This window comes from Anabrus simplex, chromosome 1, assembly GCF_040414725.1.
Source record: "Anabrus simplex isolate iqAnaSimp1 chromosome 1, ASM4041472v1, whole genome shotgun sequence".
Lineage (NCBI taxonomy): Eukaryota > Metazoa > Arthropoda > Insecta > Orthoptera > Tettigoniidae > Anabrus > Anabrus simplex.
The window spans coordinates 585,276,132-585,299,850 of record NC_090265.1 but is presented as its reverse complement, the minus strand read 5'-3'; the positions used below and the strand labels follow the sequence as shown (position 1 = coordinate 585,299,850).

Genomic DNA, 23,719 nt, shown 5'->3' with positions numbered 1-23,719 from the left:
AGCAGTCAATGGGTATTACTAATCTACTCTAACATTCCCTTCGAATATCGACGAGCGAGCTCGCAAATGCACATAGTGAGAAAAATATATCGTACTGAACATGATCGATCGCATTTTGTGGCAAAGGCTTTTCAGTTTTCTTATTCAAACAGCGTCACCTATCCTAACTTAACTGTACTATACATATGATGAAACCATACTTCAAGCGCCAGTAGAGAAATTATAACCTTCTCGCTATAAATTTATGTGATAATAGCCTTTTCATATTTTAACAGACGCGAGAAAACAAACTAACCTCTGAAATCAATTATGCACTCTGCCATATCTTGAGGTGTATCCCACTCTTACTTAATTGCAGTATTTAGCATTAAAATTAAGTGATCGTTTATTCAGCCTTTATTTTCAATAAGTTAACTGTTATTGGACACATTTACGCATTTATTACGAAAAAAGTTATCTTTCATTTCAAATTTTCTTTACGGAAGAGCAGTCTACGGGTATTACTAAACGACTCCGACATCGCCTTTGAATGTCGAGAGAACTCGCTAGTGGACATAGCGAGGAAACGATATCGAATGTGATCGATCACATGCAACATAATCGCTCGGGTGCATAAATATCGGTAACGGGAAAAAATATAATATACTTACAATATCTTGATATTTTATTCCACCTAAAGCATATTATAGGAAATTTCAATACGGGTCTAAACATAGATTAGTCACATGTAACGGAAAAAATTCTGCACGCTTAATCGCTCATAATAACGGATGCGCCAGTGATAGGACTCTCGCTATAACCGAAGGATAATAATTAATATAGGAATTTTGAAGGGACAGACACAAATTGTCGTTATAACGGAGTTCTCGTTATATGCCGTACTCCCCATAGCGGACTTCTACTGTATTTTGCCCAGAGGAATGTTAGTGCAAACAAATACTCTCCATAAATCTAAATAGTAGTGGGAGTATTTGGATGGTTCTAAATTTAAAGTAGTTGGTTCAAATATTAGTAATTGTTGTGAACGACACACGAAGCACCCACAACGTATTTATTTCCAGACAAATGCTGGGTTACTTGAGAACGTTTAATCTGCACTTACTGCTTTACCGCACAGTTGGCAAAATAATATTTTTCCATCGATAGTTAAAAATGTTTTAAAATTCCTCTACATATTGCTGAAGTTGTACTCGACTTTACTTTCAGCATCGTTTAGCAGGTTACACACATTTCAATAAAAACTAATAGCAGCAGACACTGAAGGAAATATTTCGATGGCATTCTTTTAAAACCTCGCATGTCCCAATGTTCTTCCTACCTATTATATTCCTTAAGACTGGTCACATCTCCCAGTCACATATTTATATGCAGTCTATCAGAATTATTTTTGTAGTGTTCATTTTCCTATGCTAACGTGTAAAGGAAAATGGACCTTACCATTCAATATTGTAGGGATGTTTTTTGCATGCTGAATTTATGCACTTCTACAGTATAATGTATGTAACGCTCATTTTCTTTTACACATTAGCATTGGAATGAAAATTATTCTGAAGGACTGTATATAAATATGCGGCTGAGAGGCATGACGAATCTTAAGGTATAATGGGTAGGAAGAGCATTGGGACAAAGACTCAAACTAAATTTACTCCTAGGAGTGACAATCCCACTACCAATTGTTCGAGGAACATCTTCCCAGTCCCCAGTGGCAGTTTAATTTTATTATGTTCTTATGCTTGGGAATATACAATTGGTAAATTGTGTTAAGACATGTGCAAAAAAGTAATAATGTAGTTACATAAAAATCCGCTCTCTAATAACAGTACAATATGAATAACATCGAAGCCGAACGGTAAGATTACTCTATTTTAAAATTTCTTAAAATCTGCTTTACGTCGCAGTGACACAGATGGGTCTTATGGCGACGATGGGGTAGGAAAGTGCTAGGAGTAGGAAGGAAGTGGCCGCCTTGCCTGGTGTGAAAATGGGAAACTATGGAAAACCATCTTCAGGGCTGCCAACAGTGGCGTTTAAACCCACTACCTCCCAGATGCAAGCTCACAGCTGCGGCCCCAACCGCACGGCCAACTCACCCGGCAAGATTATTACTCTATAATGCCAGATCCTTTATACAAGCAGACAAGTGTGTATGTAATAAGTTTTGATCCAGCAGAAACCCACGTTGACTGGTGGCAGAAAAATTCAAAATAGGCACTGGTATTTTCTGTGGCGCTCAAAATGTTAAAGGTATTACAGAGCTAAAACTATATATCCCTGAAGGAAAGCTATTACTATTGAATATTTACCATTCTCCTTGTCTTGTTTTTCAGCAATTTCCTGAAGTATGTTGCATCGTTGAGCAAAAGCCTCATATACTAGATGAGTATGAACCTCAGAAATTTCTTTCAAGATATGGGAAGCCACTTGATTTAATTTCAATGCCTTGCTGTAATTCCTATACTGACACAAGAACTTTGTGTAAAAATAGAAAATTTTGGCAACAGCAAGTAAAAAGGGTATTTGAAGAGGTGCCAAAGATAATTTTAAGTCAGGAAAAGCCTTGCAAGCAAAATTGTTCAGCATTCGTGTATGTGAGGTTTGGAGAATTTCTGCAAGTTTGATGGCACCATTAAAATATGACAGAGCATTATGACATTCATCTGCATTACAATTCTGGGCTCTGATTAAGTTTAACTCTAGTAAAAGAGTTGGTATGGTTATGCTGTTGCAAGAGAAACACATGCAGTCTTTATTATGACTGGCAATACATGGAAGTTTGAACAATTCTTTCCGCAAGGCAATAGGAGATGACATTTGATCCAATGTTGTACTCTCGTATCTTTGAGGAGGATGGTGATATTTACTTTCATCTCTTAATAAATCCCCCAATAATTCTTTCATCACATCATTTGAGGCAAGCGTATTTTCTATATTTTCTGTTTCTTTCTTCACTACAGAAGCAGATGAACATTCATCAGGTTGAAATATGCTGATCATGCCATTGACTTTGACTTCACAGTCATCAATTTTGTAGCAAATGGCATCTATCTGAGCTAATTTGGACAGCAGCTGGGCAGTCCTGAAAAAAGAAAAGAAAAAAAAACAGAGGATAAAGAATTAAAAATTTGAGACAGATTGTGTGCACAGGTAGTCATAATAATAGGCTGACTGCTAAATCAACCATTATAGTCACTTGTTCAGAAGGAAAGGTAACCCATTTTCTAATACAGTAACTAGATAATTTATTCAGTCAATATGTTGATGCTGATGCTTATGATTAGCTTTTACTAGCATCTCAATACTGATGTTATTAGAGGCCTTGAGGTTGAGAGAGTAAATATCTATGTTTTAAAAAGGAAACTTAAGAGGAAGATTAACTTAAAGTAACAATTCTAGTATTATAGTACAGTACATTGTAATTCAGAAGAAAACCTATGTCCCTTGCTAAGTTGTTTTCTCTTACAGCTCTATTTCCTTTCCCCAAATAGGGCTGTGTTAACACTAAGTTGGTTTTGTTCAGCATGTTCACTACCTGCAAGTCACCCGTAACTTGTACGGCTCTACAATGTGGTGCTAGACGAAAAAATTGCATTTTTATTATCTACATTCCTATGTTGACAACTTTGCATAAGCAAGTCACAGAAGGTATCTATGATGTTCTATGACATAGGTATATGCTACCTTATACCATGAGGCACTAGTGACTGAACACATGGAAGTGATACAGCTTTTAATACAGTAAAAGTCCGTTATAGCGAGAATTCACAACGGCGAAAAATTTACTCGCTATAGCGGATTATCGGAAAACCCCCCCATGCACATAAAAATCGGTATGAAACTGCAATCAGTTTGTTCAAAACTTGCATTTCCGCAGATTATATCCCACTACGGCTTACTTGTTTGTTATTTTTCGAAATCCGATACTACGTGAAAGTGTATCTTTAATTTCATTACGAAAAAAATATAGTGCCGTATTTCTCCGAATCCAAGATGAACCCCACTTTTTTCTTCAAAAAATTTAAATCGGGCTCAAAAAGTACTTTGTAAATCCATATGAATGCCTTGTTGTACAGTAGGCCTACGCATTTTTAGACGCCGAACATTGACTTTCGTCATGGCGTATTTCTTTTTTTTTTTTTTTTTTTTTTTGCGGCTGCACGATTATTTATTTCCGCGGGTTTAAAGACCATTAACTTTAAATTGGCATCATAATACCGAAGAGAACCCGTTGAAAATGTGCCGGCAATACCTATTCCATGCGTCTCTACAATACGACGATCCATCGGGAAATTATTCTTGCTGTCTATAAAACTGTTACTTTTACTCAGCGTCAGATATAACCGGCTACCGCTACACGCACGTCTCGCTTGCCAGGTTCGGCCAAATTCAGCGGCTAGCGATGTATAGGCCTAATCGCGGACGTTGAAAGTCAACGAATGAGTTCATTGCGCCACGGTATGCCCATTGCGCCCTTGAGTTTTTCGTGCACATACCTCACAATTTCATTCATCTTTGACTTCTTTAAAGCGTCCTTGTTGCGGACCGCTGAAAGCATTTTTTGTGCACTACGCATTTTTTTAGCTCTTTGTCTCCACTCTAATGCCAAATATTGGCTTTAGTTAGGTCTATGTCATTTTCTTGCGGCTGCACAATTATTCTACATTTCCGAGTGTTTAATAACCATTAACTTAAAATTAGCATCATAATATCGACTAGAAGCCGTTGAAAATTTTCCGCCAATACCTTTTCCACGTATCTGTACAATACGACTATCCATCAAGAAAATATTTCTGTCTCTAAAACTTAATTTTACTAAGCGTCATGTATTAATAGACGCGTTATAACTCCGCCACTGAGAAGCCATGGCTTTTCTAAGAAGTCGAACGGTCTCATGTTTTGATGCCATTCTGCAGATTTGAGAAACGTTTTTGTAGAGGCTAATAGAACGCCATTCTCTCTTCACTATTTCCTGAGATCCAGTGACGTTACACACAGGCACTGTACAATCGGTTGTCGCGGCTAGGGATGTACAGTATAGTAAAGAGGCGGTAGTTTATTGTCAAGAAGCAGCGTGGTTACCGCGGTAGTTGCCAGTGGTATCCATTAAGTTACTGTTAGGCCACGAATCCATCAACCCTTACGTTTTCGAATGAGATTCTGAGAAATATAAAGTCTTGGATTCGGAGAAATACGGTATCACTCCAGAGGTCTTTGTGGCAAACACCTCAGTTTTCTTCTTCAAACAGCGTCACCTAACCTAACCGTATATGTATCATGAAAATGGTAACCTCCTCGCTAAAAATTTACATGTAAATACGTAAATAGCCTTTCCGAAATTGAACTAGACGCGAGAAGATATGAAATACCTTCTGAAATCAGTGATGTATTCTGCCATATCTTGAGGTGTATCACATTCTTTCTTAATTTCCGTACATAACATTAAAATTAAGATATCGTTTACTTCAGTCTTTATTTTTAACGAGTTAACAACTGCTATCGGCCACGTTATTTACGCATTTATTACGAAAACATGTTATCCTCTTTCATTTCGAATTTTCTTTAGAGAACAGCAGTCGACGGGTAGTATTAATCAACTCCAACATCGCCTCTGGCTGTCAACGAGAGAGCTCGCAAATGCACAAAATGAGAAAACTATACCGTACCGAAGATGATCGATCGCATTTTCTCGCAAACTTTTCAGTTTTCTTATTCAAACAGCGTCACCTATCCTAACTTAAGCGTACTATACGTATGATGAAAACATACTTCAAGCGCCAGTAGAGAAATGATAACCTTCTCGCTATAAATTTTCATAACAGTCTTTCCATAATTTAACCAGACGCGACAAAATATAAACTACCGGTAACCTCTGAAATCAATTAAGCACTCTGCCATATCTCGAGGTGTATCCCATTCTTACTTAATTGCAGTATTTAGCCTCAAAATTAGGCGGTCGATTAATCAGCCTTCAATTTTAACGAATTAACAACCGTTATCGGACACATTTACGCATTTATTACGAAAATATGTTCTCTTTCATTTCGAATTTTCTTTACGGAACAGCTGTCGACGGGTATTACTAATTGACTCCGACATCGCCTTCGAATGTCGACGAGAGAACTCACTAGTGCACATAGCGAGGAAAAGATTCCGAAGGTAATCGATCGCATGCAATATCACCGCTGGGGTGCATAAATATCGGTAACGGGAAAAGAATCACGCCCGCTTAATCGCTCGTAATAACGGATGCTTCAGTGATAGGGTTCTCGCTGTAACCGAAGGACGATACACAGTTCAACCCGCCAGTGCACGGGTCATAAAAAGTTACATGAGTAAACTGGTTGGGTCTCACAGACCCATCATCATATTTCTTTTTTATAGTATGCTAATATATTTTTATTTCCAGTATTCATTCCCTCCTATTCCGATATCATAAACACATTGCTGTCACAAAACCTTTGATGATTAACACTTACTTAGCATTTTACAAAGCAATTCTCTAACCACTGCAAATTTACACACAATATTTTATTTGATCAAAAAATTCAGAACTTATCAAGTCAAAATTTATGAAATCGTCATAACCTAATATTCACGATCCAGAATGTTCACTGGAACATTCAAATTTCAGCTTTACATTCAATGCACACAAATACGGAGGGTTCAAGATACATTTACTTTCTGCACAAACAGCACGAGTAGCGGGTCTTTTCTGACTCTACAGTATGCACGACGTCCTCTTATTTTCTGTATTTTCACGCCCTGCTTCTGCCGTCAAGCCAGATATCCTTCTTGCAGTATCGCGAATGCTCTTAGGAAGATATCTTGAGACACCTCTTTCTCTTATTTGTTCTTCAGTTAGAAGAAACAAGAGTTTCTTATATATATATATTCTGTTCCTTGCGTCTGGAGAGTTAGGGTTGTTGGCTCTGAATATTAAATATGCGTTAAAGCCTGCAATATTCAGCAACGCATAGAAGACGACCATTGTCCAACTTATGGTGTTTCGAGCCGTCCCTTCGTGTACACAGGCTACACCACTCTTACCTGAATTATAGAATGTGACTATTACAGGCTTTCTCTTTCCTTCTATACTTTCCTCAGTTTTATCGTCGCTTTGCATCGACGAGAGGAAAACCATAGTAAATTTCATATCTGATAATAGTTCCTCCAATAATGCGGCAACTCGCTCCATATCACGTGGATTGCTGACATCATAACACTCCTTTTTCTTAGACATACGAAGAAACGAACTCATTAGCCTGGGTCAACCCATTTTCAGTGTCACCTCTGTACTTAAAACCCAAGGAACTAAGGTGAAAGACAGCCAGGTAAGCTAAACCACGGAATTGGACAAGACGCTAAGTAACAATCACCCTATAATCTTCTTTATGTACACAGTTAATATGGAAAGACTAAAATGCTTATGATAAAAAAAACTTACACGACTGCACGGGTTGGGTCTCACAGGCCCACAGAGCACTTTAACTTACCACTGCTCATGTACTAAAGCAATTACTTCCATGTTCGTCTGCAGGAATACTACACCGGTGATAAAAGGAAGGTAGCAGAAGCCGGAAGTATGCAGCTATCACCGTCTATCAGAAAATGTTGGAAATACTAGCGCATGGGTCTCACAGACCCAACCCGTGCATTGGCGGGTTAATATAGGAATTTTGAAGGGACAGAAAAAAGTCGTCGCTATAACTGAGTTCTCGTTATATGCCGTACTCGCTGTATCGGACTTCTAGTGTATTAGCTACACAAATCACTGGTGCCTAGCATTTTTACTGCATGTCCCGCTCAACTACGGCAGACAAGAGACACTATACATATTACTGATGATGCAATATTTTTGGAATTATACCGTGTAATGAACTATATAAAAACACTCAACCTTTCGAAACACACCTTGGGTGTGTTTATATACACTCGTGCTCAGAAATTAAGGATAATGCTGATACATGGTGAAAGAACGCTATGGCGGGTGGTTTGCAGTTTTAAATCACCTCTGGGTATGACCATGTGGTGCATTTGACCTGCGTTCGTCGCAAGGTGGCGCTGGCAGCAGTCCAAATATGCAGAGGTGTGTTGGTGCATGTCAGAGTATGGTGCAGCGAGTAAGTGTGCAGATGTTTTCAGACATGCTAATGGTCACTGTGTGGTGAAAATGGCTCAATGAACACATATTGATGACGTTATGAGAGGTAGAATAATAGGACGAGTGGAGGCTGATCAAACACAGCAGGTCGTACGACGGGCCCTCCGTGTTCCACGAAGTGTGATCCTAAGATTATGGCAACGATTTCAGCAGACAGGAAACGTGTCCAGGCACTACAGTACGGGACGTCCGCAGTGTACAACACCACAAGAACACCAATATCTCACCATCAGTGCCCGCAGATGGCCATGGAGTACTGCAGGTAGCCTTGCTTGGGACCTTGCCACAGCCACTGTAACACTTGTCTCCAGACACAGTCTACAGACGACTGAACAGACATGGTTTATTCGCCTGGAGACCTGCAAGGTGCATTCCAGTGACCACAGGAGAGCCCGTAAAGCCTGGTGTCAAGAACACAGTACATGGTCATTGGAACAGTGGTCCCAGGTTATGTTCACTGTAACATAACTGTACTGTACTGTACTGTAACAGGTCAGGTGTATCGGGATGTCATTTTGCACCAGTATGTCCGTCTTTTCAGGGGAGCAATGAGTCCCACCTTCCTCCTGATGGATGATAACGCACGGCCCCACCGAGCTGCCATTGTGGAAGAGTACCGTAAAACAGAAGATATCCGGCAAATGGAGTGGCCTGCCTGTTCTCCAGACCTAAACCCCATCAAGAATGTCTGGGATGTTCTCGGTCGACGTATCGCTGCATGTTTTCAAATCCCTAGGACACTTCAGGAGCTCCGACAGACACTGGTGCAAGAATGGGAGGTTATACCCCAGCAGCGCCCGACCACCTGATCCAGAGTATGCGAACCCGTTGTGCGGCCTGTGTACGTGTGCACAGTGATCATATTCCATATTGATGTCGGGATACATGCGCAGGAAACTGTGGCATTTTGTAGCATGTGTTTTGGGACGGTTTTCTTAACTTATCACCAATACCGTGGACTTACAGATATGTTTCGTTTGTGTTCTCTATGTGCCTGTGCTATTAGCGCCAGTTTTGTGTAGTGCCACGTTGTGTGGCACCACAATATGCAATTATCCTTAATTTATGAGCATGAGTGTAGTTTATTACATGGCATAATCATAAAAATTTTACATCATGAATAGTTACACTAGCTGTGAAAGTCTAATTAATAACACTATACATATTGTTGATCAAGTATTATTGTGCTGTAGCAGACATTACAGGTTGGTGGAAATATGTTGTGATTACAGGATTATCTTTGCCAACAATAACAGTATTTACAAGCATCTCGGTAAGAACATATTTCAATAAATAAATAAATAAATAAATAAATAAATAAATAAATAAATAAATAAATAAATAAATAAATAAATAAATAAATAGTACATATGGATTTTGTCATCTTATTAGCAAGTATACGCGCATAAATGAGTGAATTGCTTCATATGAACTGTACATTAGTGAACTGTGTTACCTAACCGGAGAGAGTTCCAGTTCAGACTCTTCACAATGACCCCACAAGATACTGAGGATCTTTTAGATTATGAAGATAGGCGATACTGAGGATCCTAATTATTTATTACAAAGTTCATCATCATCCTCAGCATCTTAGAACCAAAGCAGAGGTTAATGATATTAACAGTGAAATTGAACAAACTAAGACACGATCAGGAAAATCAGACTGCAGTTGGGGTGATATAACAGGAATGATTTCGACTTCACTGTTTTTTCCAGGGAAACAAAAGTTCAGGTATAGCTAGAAGAGGGATAGCCCATTGATACATAATCAACGACAATCTACTGGAAATGATGGTTACAACACCGCCCATACATAATAATGTATCAGGATCAGGCCTATGGAATTCCTTGGATGCTGGTGCGGCAAGGGTGCAGGGACAATTGAAAGGAGAAGCGAACACAAGAAATTAAACAAGTCAGTGAAAAATAATACAATAAATCAAATTTACCTTAAAAACCAATACTCCACATCGCTCATGCAAGAATGCAAAGGCAAGTAGCCACAATGAAAGAGGGGAGGACAAGGAACATATTTCCATGAGAATGAAACTATCAGTCTACATAAATAAAATAGAAAATTTACTTGAAAAAGGGATAAAATTTAATTAAATAAAAATATAAATAAAACTTGGTATGGAAAACATTGACAGAAGCACAGATGGGAAAGGAAACAATGCAGATGGTAATAGCATTGTATCAAAATTGCAAAAGCTGTATTAGAACCAAAGTGGGTCAAGCCGAAAGGTTCAGAGTTGTGACAGACTTAAGACAGGGAAGTATATTGTCTCCCTCACTCTTCATTATCATCATCATCATCATCATCTTGGATAGAATTCTACATAATATCAAGGACAAGATGATGGGCGAGCAAGTAAAGTCTATGCACTTTGATGACATTGTAGTTTGGGGAGATAATGAAGAGGAAGTATAGAGACAAGTTGATTTATGGAATGAGGAGATAAGAAATTTTGAACTGAAGATTAGTACTGCGAAAAGCAAGACTTCGATCATGATGAGAGGTAACAGAAAATCCAGGGGAGTGATAGAAATAAGAAATGAACCTCTCAAAGTAGTGAAAATTTTTTAATATTTGGACAGCGAGATGTCACAAAATGGAAATTTGGATGGAGAAACTGATTAAAGAATACAGCAGCCTGCAAGTTTCTACCAGTGTGAAAGGCACATTCTATGGAACAAAGATGTGCCAATGAAGTGCAAAAAGTTTTTATACTCATCCTATTATAAACCTATACTGACCTATGCTTCAGAGGCCTGGACGTTGACTGAGCGGAACCAAAGTAAGATACAAGCAGCTGAAATGAGGAAATAAGGAGAACCGTGGGAGTGTGTAAACTTCAAGAAGAGATTGATATAGCAAAGCTAAAATGGTTTGGACACATGAGTATGCCAGAAAAGAGAATACCAAAGAGAACATTCATGGATACAGGGATTGTAAAGAGGCTTAGGGGACAGCCTAGAATGAGATGGAGGAGCTCTGTTGTGGACTGTATTGCAAATACAGGAGTCGACAGCACTGAAGTACTAGAAGAGGAATGGTGGAAAGATCTAGTAAGGTGGAGGGCCTTGGTACCCTACCTTAACCAGAGAGAATCTGGAAAAGGAAATGGATGGAGAAGATGCATATGTAAACAAATAACATGTCACCTACAGGGTCCAGACTGGATTTATTTAGGAATGGAATTGTAGGTATTCAATTATTTTATTTGTATGGTAGTTAATTATTAACTGTAGTATGGTAGCAGGACACTTAGTTGTAGCTATGAAGACTTGCGGTTTTCTCACTATTTATGTATAGTAGATAGGTAAGGGAGAGGAAGGCATGCTCGTAAGAGGATGGGGTGGGACGGGCACACCCCCCCAAAAAAAATGAAGATAAATGTGGGATGAGGAGTGAGAGAGGAGAGGAACAGGACAAGAGCGGTTTCAGCCACAAGTGGCCGGCCGTAAATGGAATGGTGAGAGAACTGCTCTGCCATCTGGTAGAGGTAGAGAGGGCCCTCTTTCGGGCCCAACAGATAGTGCCGATCGTGCTATCACAGGGAGGGTGGCCTTTTTCTCACCAGGGGCGATGGTGCGGCCGGACAGAAGTAGTAGGTAGTTAGCTTAATTTTGGATATTATTGTATTTTATTTATTTATTATTTATTTTGTTTCTTATTATTAAATGGAGACGATGGACGTTGCATGGGCAACTGAGGATGACTCCCTTGGGAGTGTCACGTTTCCGGAGTATCTGACGGGCCCCATGGCACGCCCATGAAGTCTCGTGTTTCTTTCCTTTTGGTTGTTACTTGTCTGTGCATGGAATGGGGCTGTGTAAACATGTATGGGTGCTAATTGCCCGTTATGTTTAAATAAATAATCACATGTGACCTACATAAAATATAAGCTATCAAGAAAACTAGCAAGAAAATCACCATTTAAATTAACAAAATGTCACTAATAATTAGAATAATTCAGATGAATCGCTGATTGCAGAAAGGACTTAAGTCCAGAAAACCTACTTTTGAGAAAACTAAATATAATTGTTTAGCAATTTTGGGGTCACATTAAAGTAACTTTGTAGTTATTAGTTTAAAAATATACATATATACTCACTGAATGAACACAAAAATAATAGTAATTTCATGTGTAATGTATCTGCTATTAACTTTTTTAAATGCTGGACTTAAGTCCTTTCTGAAATCAACAGCTGTCAACAGTTTAAACTGCTCAGTTAATTGTATAAGAAAAGTGTCAAAATATCCATTGAAAATTTATTTAACCATAATAAATCCTTTTTTAAATAATGTAGCAAAATCAACACATTGTTCTCTAACGTTAATAGTCACCTTTGTCCACAATACACAGAATAAAAGATTTATTTTTCGATATTGATACAAACTTTAAATCAAAATGGACACAAAATACAATGCTAGTACCAAGTATTATCTTGGACACGAACACTTTGACACAGGAATGTCCAATGCTGAATATCTCCTACAAAATTTGAAGAATATAAAACACTTGTACACAAAAAGAACAAATCTACAGCAGCCAAGCATGATTCACCCGCATATTGTTTATTCCACTGTTGGCCACCAAAGAATAGAGCGCCCAAATTCTTGGGGGTTCTTCTTCTGGAACATACCGGACTTACTTCTTTATATCTGACATCTTTTTACTATTAATGGGTACATAGTTTTCAGGATAGGCAAAGTGTGTAAGTAGTTTGCTGGCAGTTTGCTGGGTTGCTCTGATAATCGTAGCAACAATATAATCCTCTGATGCAGAGATACCAACTTTCAAGAAAGGCAATTCGTAATGCAGCCGTTAAGGGGGGGGAAGAGGCGCAGCGGCTGTCGTAGAATATTTTTTTCCGAGATCTTACTAACTTACATACTCCGTTGAAAGCTTGTAGTTGGTAACGTACACTGGTGACATGATTTTTCTTTTGATATCATGTGCATCCTCTGCACTAACAGAGCACTTAACAGTTCCGAGTTCATATTAGCACGGAATTCAGTGTTGTTCTCCCTCATCATGCGCATCTGAAATGTCATGGCTACACGCACACTACCGTACTAAACATGTGTGAATGAGATTTCGAGGAATGCAGTCAACAGGGTCATTCTTTCGAGCATTCCTCCCTACTTTTGAACTACTTTTGGTTTATTACTAGCGTCACTAGTCACGGTAACATATTCACACGTATTTTCCTGCGCAAGAAATCGCTTCATTATTTCAAACCTTTCGCATTTCGTAACACACGATTAGCATATATCCTAGACGAGCAATGTATGTAAATTTGGCAACCAAAATCGCAATAAATAATTCTTCAACAGTCACGCACATATACTGCTAATAATAAGAGATGGCTTGTGACATTTCGTAGAGGGAGGTCCGTTTACTGCCTGCCGAGGCGGGATAAAGGGAGTGGCTGTGTGGTTGCCATGGAAACGAGGGTGGGGCGACTGCGGTTGCCATGGAGATAAAACTTCTGGGGGGCTCGTCTTGCTGGGAGTTGCCAAACCTCTCACTTCACTTGTGAGCTAGATCTTGTTGCAAGCAGTTCAGTGTGAGTGGCCGTTAGTAAGTTTCTAATTGTATTTTAAATACTATTTACGTACGTACGCACGTGCAATCATTGTATTTATATTTTGAGTACGATGAATACTCCTCGAGGGAGAGGGAGGCCCAGGACTCGTCCACCTCGTGAAAAAAATACCGCCGGCCATGGTGTGACAATTCATCACCAAGGAAGAGAAATGATATGTGCTGCAAGAGAATTCTTTGAAGACGAGGCTACGAGTTTATCGGAAAGGAATGTTCCCTTAATTCCATTCCAGAGCAAAATTTGTTCTATTTGCGACCAGTTCCATTACAGTGGAAAACAAGAATGTGAAGAAAGACCAGTTCTTGTCTCATTTGCGATCACTGTACAATTTTCAGTAGCCTGTCAGGGTTTCCCAACTTTAACGCAGCAAGGGGACTGCTAATTAAGGCGTAGCTTTATATAATGGATACTCTTACAGAAATTTACAGAAAAGTGAGGATGTTTGGTGACAAGGGTTTGTTTTACCGCTGGATTTACGTCGCAGCGACACAGATAGGTCTTACGGCGACAATGGGATAGGAAAGGCCTTGGAGTGGGAAGGAAACGACCCTGGCTTGTTGTGTTTGTTGTGAAAATAGGAAACCACGGAAAACCATCTACAGGGCTACCGACAATGGGATTCGAACCCACTATTTTCCGAACGCAATATATTCTCTTCGCGCTATCATTATAGAATCGTCATTTTTTCAACTTATTGTAATCTAAACATTTTCTTAACATTAAGTTCTGGAATCTTGTACATCTAATCGAAGCGTACAGACAAAAATTATAATTTTATTTATATAGATGAAAGTAGACCGAGTGGCCGCGCGTTTTAACGCTCTGTGGTTATGGAGCCAAGCTCTGCATTCGGGAAACGCGTGGGTTCGAATCCCACCGTCGGCTCTTCTCAGAATAGTTTTCTGTGGCTTAATATCTTCACTTCCAGGCAAATGCCGGTACAGTTCCTATCCATAGGCACCCCTTACCCAATTTTATTCACCATAACACATTTCGTCTTCATTAGCTCCTCAACTGAGGTTGGTGCCAGGAAGGGCATCCGGCAGTAGAAACATGCTGTGTAAATTAATTAGGAAACCACGGAAAACCATCTTCAGGGCTGCCGACAGTGGGGTTCGAACCCACTATCTCCCGAATACTGAATACTGGCCGCACTTAAGCGAATGCAGCTATCCAGCTCGGTAAATAAAAGGTTTATTTGAGTCCTGTTTATTCTCTGTCAATCCCGATATAAACGCATCAGTCTCAAACGGTAAATATAAGTAATTTAATGACTTTCAACATACGATTCGTAAGATTCCCAGTTTCGCCAGTTACTTGAGGGATGTCTTCCTGTACTAATCCTTCAGTAAGGATTTCCCTCACAGCAACCTGACTGTTTGTATGTCACTGATAAGAACCTGATTGTATAAGAGTGATCGCAAATGGGATGACACCGCCTGGCCAGGCAGTCTATTTCCCTCTGTGGGTGGGGGCGGTAGAATAACACCCACGGTATCCTCTGCCTGTCGTAAGAGGCGACTAAAAGAGGCCCCAGGGGCTCTGAACTGTGGAGCGTGGGTTGGCAACCACGGGGCCCTCAGCTGAGTCCTGGCATTGCTTCCACTTACTTGTGTCAGGCTCCTCACTTTCATCTATCCTATCCGACCTCCCTTGGTCAACTCTTATTCTTTTCCGACCCCGACGCTATTAGGTTTGCGAGGGCTAGGGAGTCTTTCATTTTCACGCCCTTCGTGGCCCTTGTCTTGCTTTGGCCGATATCTTCATTTTTCGAAGTGTCGGATCCCTTCCATTTTTCCGTCTGATTAGTGTTATATAGAGGATGGTTGCCTAGTTGTACTTCCTCTTAAAACAATAATCACCACCACCACCACCAGGCAGTCTACAACAGATCACAGTGGTCAGAATGACGGAGAGAACAAGTGAGCCGGTAGCGAGGGGTAAGAGCATGTACAGAAAGGAATGCTGGAATGTGGCAACATCGTGAAATGCCACGTGCAGTGCTCCTCCCTCCAACCTTACCTGTCAGACGCCATCTCTTCTTATTAGCAGTATAGTATTCACAATTAAACGGAGTTTGTCACCACTTTGCCGCCAAAACAAAGACAATAGAACTCGCATACTTGCAAGGCAGTCTGATCATGTGACGAACAAAGACAACAACTCCGCAAGATATACCACTTGACAGGTGCCTATATTTCCGGTACTGGAAGCACACACTGCGTTCGGCGCGTGAAAACTCAAAATATTCTTAAACGAGGGACAGGAAAGAGGTATAAATGACTACTGAGAAATCCGAAAATAATATTCTGAGAATTCAAGCTCTAATGGCATTCCTTGTGTATCCTCTAGAATACTTCATAAACTTAGATTTAAAAATCAACAAAAAATCGTAATTTGTGGTGTGTGATTCGTAAAGGCGTAATTATGATGGGTAATTCGTAATTATTACGATTGAATCGTAATAGTTGGCATCTCTGCTGATGTACTGAGATGCCACGCGACGATGGGATAGGAAAGGCCTAGGAAGTGGAAGGAAGCGGCCGTGGCCTTAAGGTACAGCCCCGGCATTTGCCTGGTGTGAAAATGGAAAACCATGGAAAACCATCTTCAGGGCTGCCGACAGTGGGGCTCGAACCCACTATCTCCCGATTACTGGATACTGCCCGCACTTCAGCGACTGCAGCTATCGAGCTCGGTCTTACACAATCTTGACCGCCAGGACTTGAGATCTATGATGTCTCTCTTCAATCTCTGTTACTAGAAATTTTCCTTTAAAACTGGCATGAACTATCATTTCTATGTAACTACAAAGGGTATAAAGCCTGTCAGTTCTTAGTTTTCTCTTAATGACCCCGAAGCCGCAGTCACAAGGGAGATATGAATGTCCTCGTATGAGAAAGAACATCTTAACTTCTTAAAACTTTCCAGAATCAGTTAATGTGAGAAGAAACCCCAGCACAGTGTGATTTTTATTCTGACCGGGGCAGTTATCGCTCAATATATGCAGCTTATTAACTTATTTTGGGAGACGATGTATATAATGCCAAAGGAAAGTGCAAACTTCATTGGGTCCTTTGTTAGCTGATCCTTCATGGTACACATAGAAAACAGATGTATTGTCATGTTGTGGATGCACAATACTGAAACACTTAACTGCCTGAGAAAAAACTAGTCTTGAACTTTTATTTTAGGCAATTCCAAGTTTTGCATATAGTCAATACTAAGGGATAACATGTTTTCGTATTTCTGGCTAAGATCCTGTGAAAACTGTAAGGCATTATAGAATTTCTTAGCCCTCCTCTTATGTACTCATACTATTATTCCTGGTGCTGCAACACACTTTACTGCATCATTAAGATCTTTATTTTTTAATTTAATAGTCAGCTTTTTCACATGCACAGCAGATATCGGCCTGCGGTCTTCCAAATTTGAGATCAAAATTTTCTTTGAAAACTTTATTGTAATACTCATATTTTATACTTTTGTTAGGATGCAGTATCTTAAACATGTTGTACATACTTCTGACAGTAAGGTCTACAGTTATATACTTACACTCCCTATCTTAATAATAGGGTTCTTTCACAGGAAAGGAGCTAATATGCTTATGTATCTCAGTTACTTCATCGGCAGAAATAGCGTTGCCACTTCTGCTCTTACCCCTTTTATCTTCTGGGGTTTTATGTTGAAGCAACAGTGCCCTCAGCCTCCTTACCCTCTTCTCAGTAATCCCATAAAGCGAGAAAAAGGTTTTACGAAATACTTCATTCTAATGTTCCCCACAAGGCAATGGTAAGCGAAAGTGTGGTTTTCTTTGTTGCACCTACTTTTCTAAGACAATGTCTATGCACAGCAGTACACTCGATCAACACAAAACAATGCTATAATATTTAAATTACAACATATTAATTAATGGAACTAGTTTTAACACTTTTTATGCATTATCTTCAGCCAAAAAAGAAAAACAGACTATGACATATAAAATAAACATACGAATCATTGCACAATACAATTAGACATATGACTAAATTGTAAATGAATTAATGTGATGAAAGATCACTTCATACAAAACTAAGTTACAGATTAATTAAAAGTATAACCCCATATCTTGAATTACTGCATTAACATTTTTTTTAAGATCATAAGGAACTTTCCAAACTCATTACTTAGTCTGGAAATGTTGATTATATGCTTGTAACTTGTGGAAAGTATAAAAAAAATTCTTATAACAAGATGTGACAATTAGAAATTTAATCTATAAGCCTGATAGGAACTTACGTTCTGGGTTCAACTTTGTGTTGCCAAAATTCAATGTACGAAAAGAATTACTGTCACTGTTCAAAGATCAAGTACATGTCTTCACCAGACAGAACATATAAAACAAAGCATGGGACCAACATGGCTGTAGTAAGTGGTTAAATGGACTGAGAGTTAAAATGAGTATCACCTTATACAAGACTAAGTTAAAATTTTCTTAAAAACTTAACACGAAGTCTTGAATCACCAAGTAATATTATAAAAGTTTTCTTTTGAAATCGTAAGGAACTTGAGTGCAAGTTCGAATTTCAGTCTCAAATTGTTTATTATATACTTATAGTTTATGCAAGAGTGAGCCAGAACAATACTAGATTAAAATGAGACATTCCTTCTTAAAACACGGCGTAACAATTTAGGATATGTTTAACTATAAGCCTGAAAGGAACTGTGAGGGTTCCGAGTTAGACTTTGCGTTACCAATTTTCGAAGTGTGAAAACAGGACACTTGAAGGAAAATACAGTGTTCATCTTTGCTTGGAATTTCATGTAACTTGCATAATACGTGTTCCTGGTCAGCATCCTTTATTTTCAAGAAACGGTTCAATTGACAATTACACGACTCGCCAACAGTCTTTACAGGCACCGTTTTACCGGGATAGTTTGTATGTTTTATCCCCTTTATTTTAGAGACTTTTATATTCTGATGGATTAGAAATGCCTCTTACGATTTTTCACTACCACTTCTCCGTTACTGTCACTACTACATTCCATGTTAGCACTGTTGTATACCGATCAACTATTGCAACAGAATTAAAACTAACAATGAAATTACAAAGTAAGAAATACCAAAAATGAAACAGTGTATTATTATAAGATAGTAAATAATTTACATTGATGTCAACAACTGATTGCAGAAAAGTACTCCAGTCCTGGACTGCAGACCTTTCTGCACTCAACAGGAAAATGAGCCTAGCATTTAATACATTAGACGTGCCGGAATCTGGTTCCTTTCTGTGCTCATTTATGCGTCTATCTACAGGGGTTCTGAAAATGTTCTTAACTCATTTTCATAAAAAAAGTGGACTTAAGCCCTTTCTGCAATATAGTTCATATCATTTTTATGAAATCTGAATTGCAATTAGTTAACCTGGGATCCCATAACATCCAATGAAGTGATGTAAGTTACTACAACCTTTGTGTTTAAGAAAATTAAAATAGGGCAAAATTCAGTCATATTCAAATTGGTGAAGCAAAATTGCACAAAGCCAAAAAACCAATAATTTAATGTCAAATTAACATAAAAATGAATTAAAATTTACTTAAAAAGAATTAAAAATCACTGGTGGTAAATCCATACCTGCCACACCAAGTGAAAATTATAATGGACTATAATACAGTGTGTTCTCCCCAGAAATTTTTGTCAGCTGGGTGCCAGGGATCATTAGCTGGACAGGGAATACTACATAAAAATGATAAAATTTCAATTTATTCCTCTCATAGCATTAACAATATCAGATAGGGAAACATTAACAGCAAAACTGAACTATTTTAGTGTTATCATAAACACGACATAACAGAGTATTTTGAACTTCTAGTATTCTAGTGCTCGTTCATAATCGTGTAACACTGGGGCTCACCATTCGGTTGCTGTGTAGTGCCATACAGGTTTGTGAGACGTCCCGTGGAATTGAGTACTCGCATGCGATTCCACGCCAAACCAGACACCGCTTGTGTATGACACTATGTGATTGTCAAGCTAAACATTTGTACACTGATGTAATGGATGCAATTATGCTGACAATAATGAAGATTTATCATTTAAATGACAGGTTTTACAGTATTTATACTTTAATTTGGAGTTCCCAATGACTCAAATATGTACCTGTAACTAGCATATATCTAGGTTATGTTAGCTGGGCAGTCAGTATAAATGGCAGGGCGGTGCACCCACGAATCTACGGAGAACACTGATGAAGATCATGTAGTACAGCACATCAATTAAAATTTATGTCATATGGCGTAAGTCATTCTTGGATCAGTATGAGCTGATAGTGGGGTGAGGAACAAAACCTGTACACATTATTCCTCGAAACCTTTTTATTTCTTCTATATTAGTGTCCTTCCATTTCAAACTTCTGGACTTGTTTTTCTGATTATGATTTTGTTTAAATTGTATGGCATACCTGTTGGTTTCTTGAACCATGTGGAGTTATCGCCCAGCAAGATATATTTATTTGGTATATGTGCCCTGAAATTTACAAAACTTCTATTCCTGAACTGTCAACATGGTTATTTTCCATGAACATTTAAAATGTTTCTCCATTCTCAGTGAATTTGCCAGGATATTGGGTATTCTTGCAAAGTATGACTGTTCTATCCTGTGGTGGTACCTAGCGACAGTACTGGAAGCGTTTCAGCTATGTAAGTTTCCTCGTATGGGGCGCTTCGCTGTGCAGTTGTCCGTCTGTAGCGAGCAGTCAAGCCAGTAGGAAGCATGGTTTGAGAGACTCTGCTACAATGTTCTCGATACAGGAGGGTTTTTTGGGAGAGAAGTAGGTTCAAAATGTGATAAAAACAATCCAATCACAATTGTTTTTCTCATCAATGTACCTAACAAATAATAAAAATATTGATTTTTTTAATGTCCCTACTTGCTTTTAACAATTTTTGGAGATGGCAAACAGAACATATTACGGTATGCGTTAAAAATGGGAGACAACAAACATATTAAATTAATTATAATAATAAACGCATTACCGCTACACCAGTAGATATCCATAAATGTGGCAAACTTCCTGTAATTTATTGTTAATCTTCCTGTCGTGGAACTTCTGGCACTATACGGATGATAGCATACCTAACCTAAACAATGCACTCTCTCTTATCTCATTTACAGCTGTTTAGGTAAATCCTGATGCGATAAATGTAGACAAGCATGAAATATACTTAATAAGGGTCTTAATTTCAACAGCCACAGTTATCAAAAAAATGCTTCCAGTCACTATGTATTACATCTGGAAATAGAACTTGTAACATACAATAGTTATCAGCTGGTCGTCTGGCATGCTTTCAACATCATAACTTTGTTCAGAAGGAGTGGCTTCTGATACACATACACCAGTTGGGAATATCAGAGACCATCTCCATAAACCATTTGGGAATAGCTTCACCACAGTTTGGACTCTATAGTCGGGAACGAAATTATTTTTGAAGTTTCAGAAAGACGGGACCTCAAATATCTTGGTCTTGATTGCCATGCATGGCTGACGAGATTGCAGTGAAGATGACGTCACCTGGAATGATGACATGTCAATAGCAGGGAACATTCTCTTTGGCGGGGAAGTTAGCGGTGCAAGACAATTAAAATTAAAGCAGTGATCAGGTTTACTGTGTGGTAGGCCTACTGCTCAACTGACAGACAAATGATTCACCATTGAGTTATTTTGTATAAATAGGTATTGCATAATATGATAATACCCTTATACCTTTTCTCTACAGGGCAGAGTATAAAGTGAAATGAATCTTCGCTGTGAGTTTTTATGACCGTATGCCCTTCCTGACGTCTACCTCATCAGATGAATTAATGAGATGAAACGAATGATGTCATATGAGTAACTAAAACGGATTATATTTACTTTATATGCAGGTCTACAGTAAATGTAGTGTTCACCATTTATTGACTTTTTACATTTAGAAATGCTGCCTTCCAATGAAAATAGTCAGTATAACTCAAATACATTCATAAGTTTGTTAAAGAACAGTGTAGAATGTTTACATGTACAATTTATAGCCCTTTATAGCCTAGAAGTCATATGTGTTCGCTACACAAAATTTGAGGTTTACTTTTTTTATGGCTGTAAAAGTGGGGGAAAAAGGGGTCTAATATGCGAGTAAATACGGTAATTGCGTTGGTACAGTATGTATTCAAAATGTGTAGCATCACGTGCCACACACTGTTCATAACATTTCTGAAGATTATTGAACATGTTGGTAAGAATGGTTGCTGTAGGGACACAAAAAATGAAGTTATCCTCTTGGATAATTCAGGAATATTTTTATGAGAATCACCTGTCTCGAAAACCAATTCTTTTAACAAGGCCCATGTGCAGGAATCTAGGACCACGAGATCCAGGGAGCAGGAAGGGTACAGGAATGGAGTTCCACCAGAAATTAAGCCACCTCCAACAAAAGTCGTTGCAGAAGGGTACGTGACTTCCCTGCAGTATGAGCAGTAGTTCTATCTTCTTGTTACCATTGTTGACGGAGTAAGCTGACAAAGAATGGAGCAAATCCTGCAACAACAGGGTACTAATGAGGTCTCTGTAGACTACCTGGTCCACTTTTTTTTTTTTTTTTTTTTTTTTAGTATATATTCTGTGCAGCATCCTTAATGAAACAAGAGCCAACATTCCATGACCAGACATGACACACCAACTTGTAACATTTCCACTGTGCTCTACTGCAATACTGTAATTAAGTTCACTCATCCCTTTCTGTTAGATGCTGAGCAAGTTGAATGTGGTATGCCTATTCATCCAGCTCTAAACATCCGCCGAACAGACCTATTGCTCAAACTGATGTTCATTGTAGACTACGCTTCGGGAGGGTGTAACAGGTGTTGGAGAAGTTGTTCACTATTCTCGTTTGTGGTGACGATTCTTGGGCAACCTGTTGTCCCCTTTCGTTGATATAAGACTGATCCCGTTTGATGGAACTGTTGAACAATAGCTAACATTGTTTTGCTGTTTGGTGCCTTCTTATTAAATCACTCCTCGTACTGTTCTATAACGTGAAGCAAACTCAGCACTTTCTGATGCCCCAATCCGTTTGACCGGAAATAATGTTTTATGATAAACAAATCCTCTCTCGTGAGATCCATAATTGAAGAAATCAAGTCAATTCTCAATTCATGATAAGTCAAACTACTACCACCATCACTTTTTCTTCGTCTTCTTTCACTTTCATTACTGCGCAAGATCACTTCGGTCAGTCCATTTTCCAAGTCTCTTCGAAGATACTATTCGGGCCTTGCAGTCCTCCCAATACCTTTTCATATGCGACACGATTTGAAAGGAAGAACATGATTTGTAAAACTGTACTTCGCAGCCATCTATATTTTTCCTAAGAGCACAAAACCAGAGAATGTATGCCTTGTGGGCTTCGTTCTCCACAATAAATGACATAGCCCATATGGCGTATGCCTTCGACATCTGTGTGTTTAAAAAAAGTAGATGTATTAAGGTTTTTTGTTTAGGTTGTTTGTTATTACATCCCGAGGTAATTGAACTGGGTGACAATTTTTACTAATACCGTTTACACTTATTTCTTTTAATGACGTTGGTTTATGGGGTATAATTTCTCTCTTTGAGGCCAATTTTAGATGCAAAGTTTTGAAGTTCTGATATCTGTGTTTTAGCTTCACCTAAGCCAGTTCCTAGTAATGCCAAGTCATCGGCAGTTTGTTTTGATTTTTCTGCCTATACCATATTTATATTGGGGGGGCATTTCTTATTCCTCATTACCATTCTTAGAGCACAGCTGGACAGTAGTGGTGATAGTCCATCACCCTGGTGTAGTCGCAAGTTTTGATCTCGAATGGCTCCGATAATTCGCCCCTGGACTTCACCTTTGTCTTAGTGTTTGTGAGGGTTAATTTGTTTGGGGTATAGTGTGAGGTGTCTTAGAAAT

The 23,719-nt window shown here is 38.8% G+C and overlaps 1 protein-coding gene across 1 annotated transcript in view; it reads right to left on the bottom strand.

Moving 5' to 3' along the window:
• LOC136870482 (uncharacterized) overlaps positions 1-23,719 on the bottom strand; it is a 251,138-nt gene that overhangs the window by 23,082 nt on the left and 204,337 nt on the right. Inside the window, exon 14 of the mRNA XM_068227133.1 lies at positions 2,304-3,076. Within this exon, the coding sequence (XP_068083234.1) occupies positions 2,304-3,076 (773 nt within the window). The remainder of the gene's footprint in view (positions 1-2,303; positions 3,077-23,719) is intronic.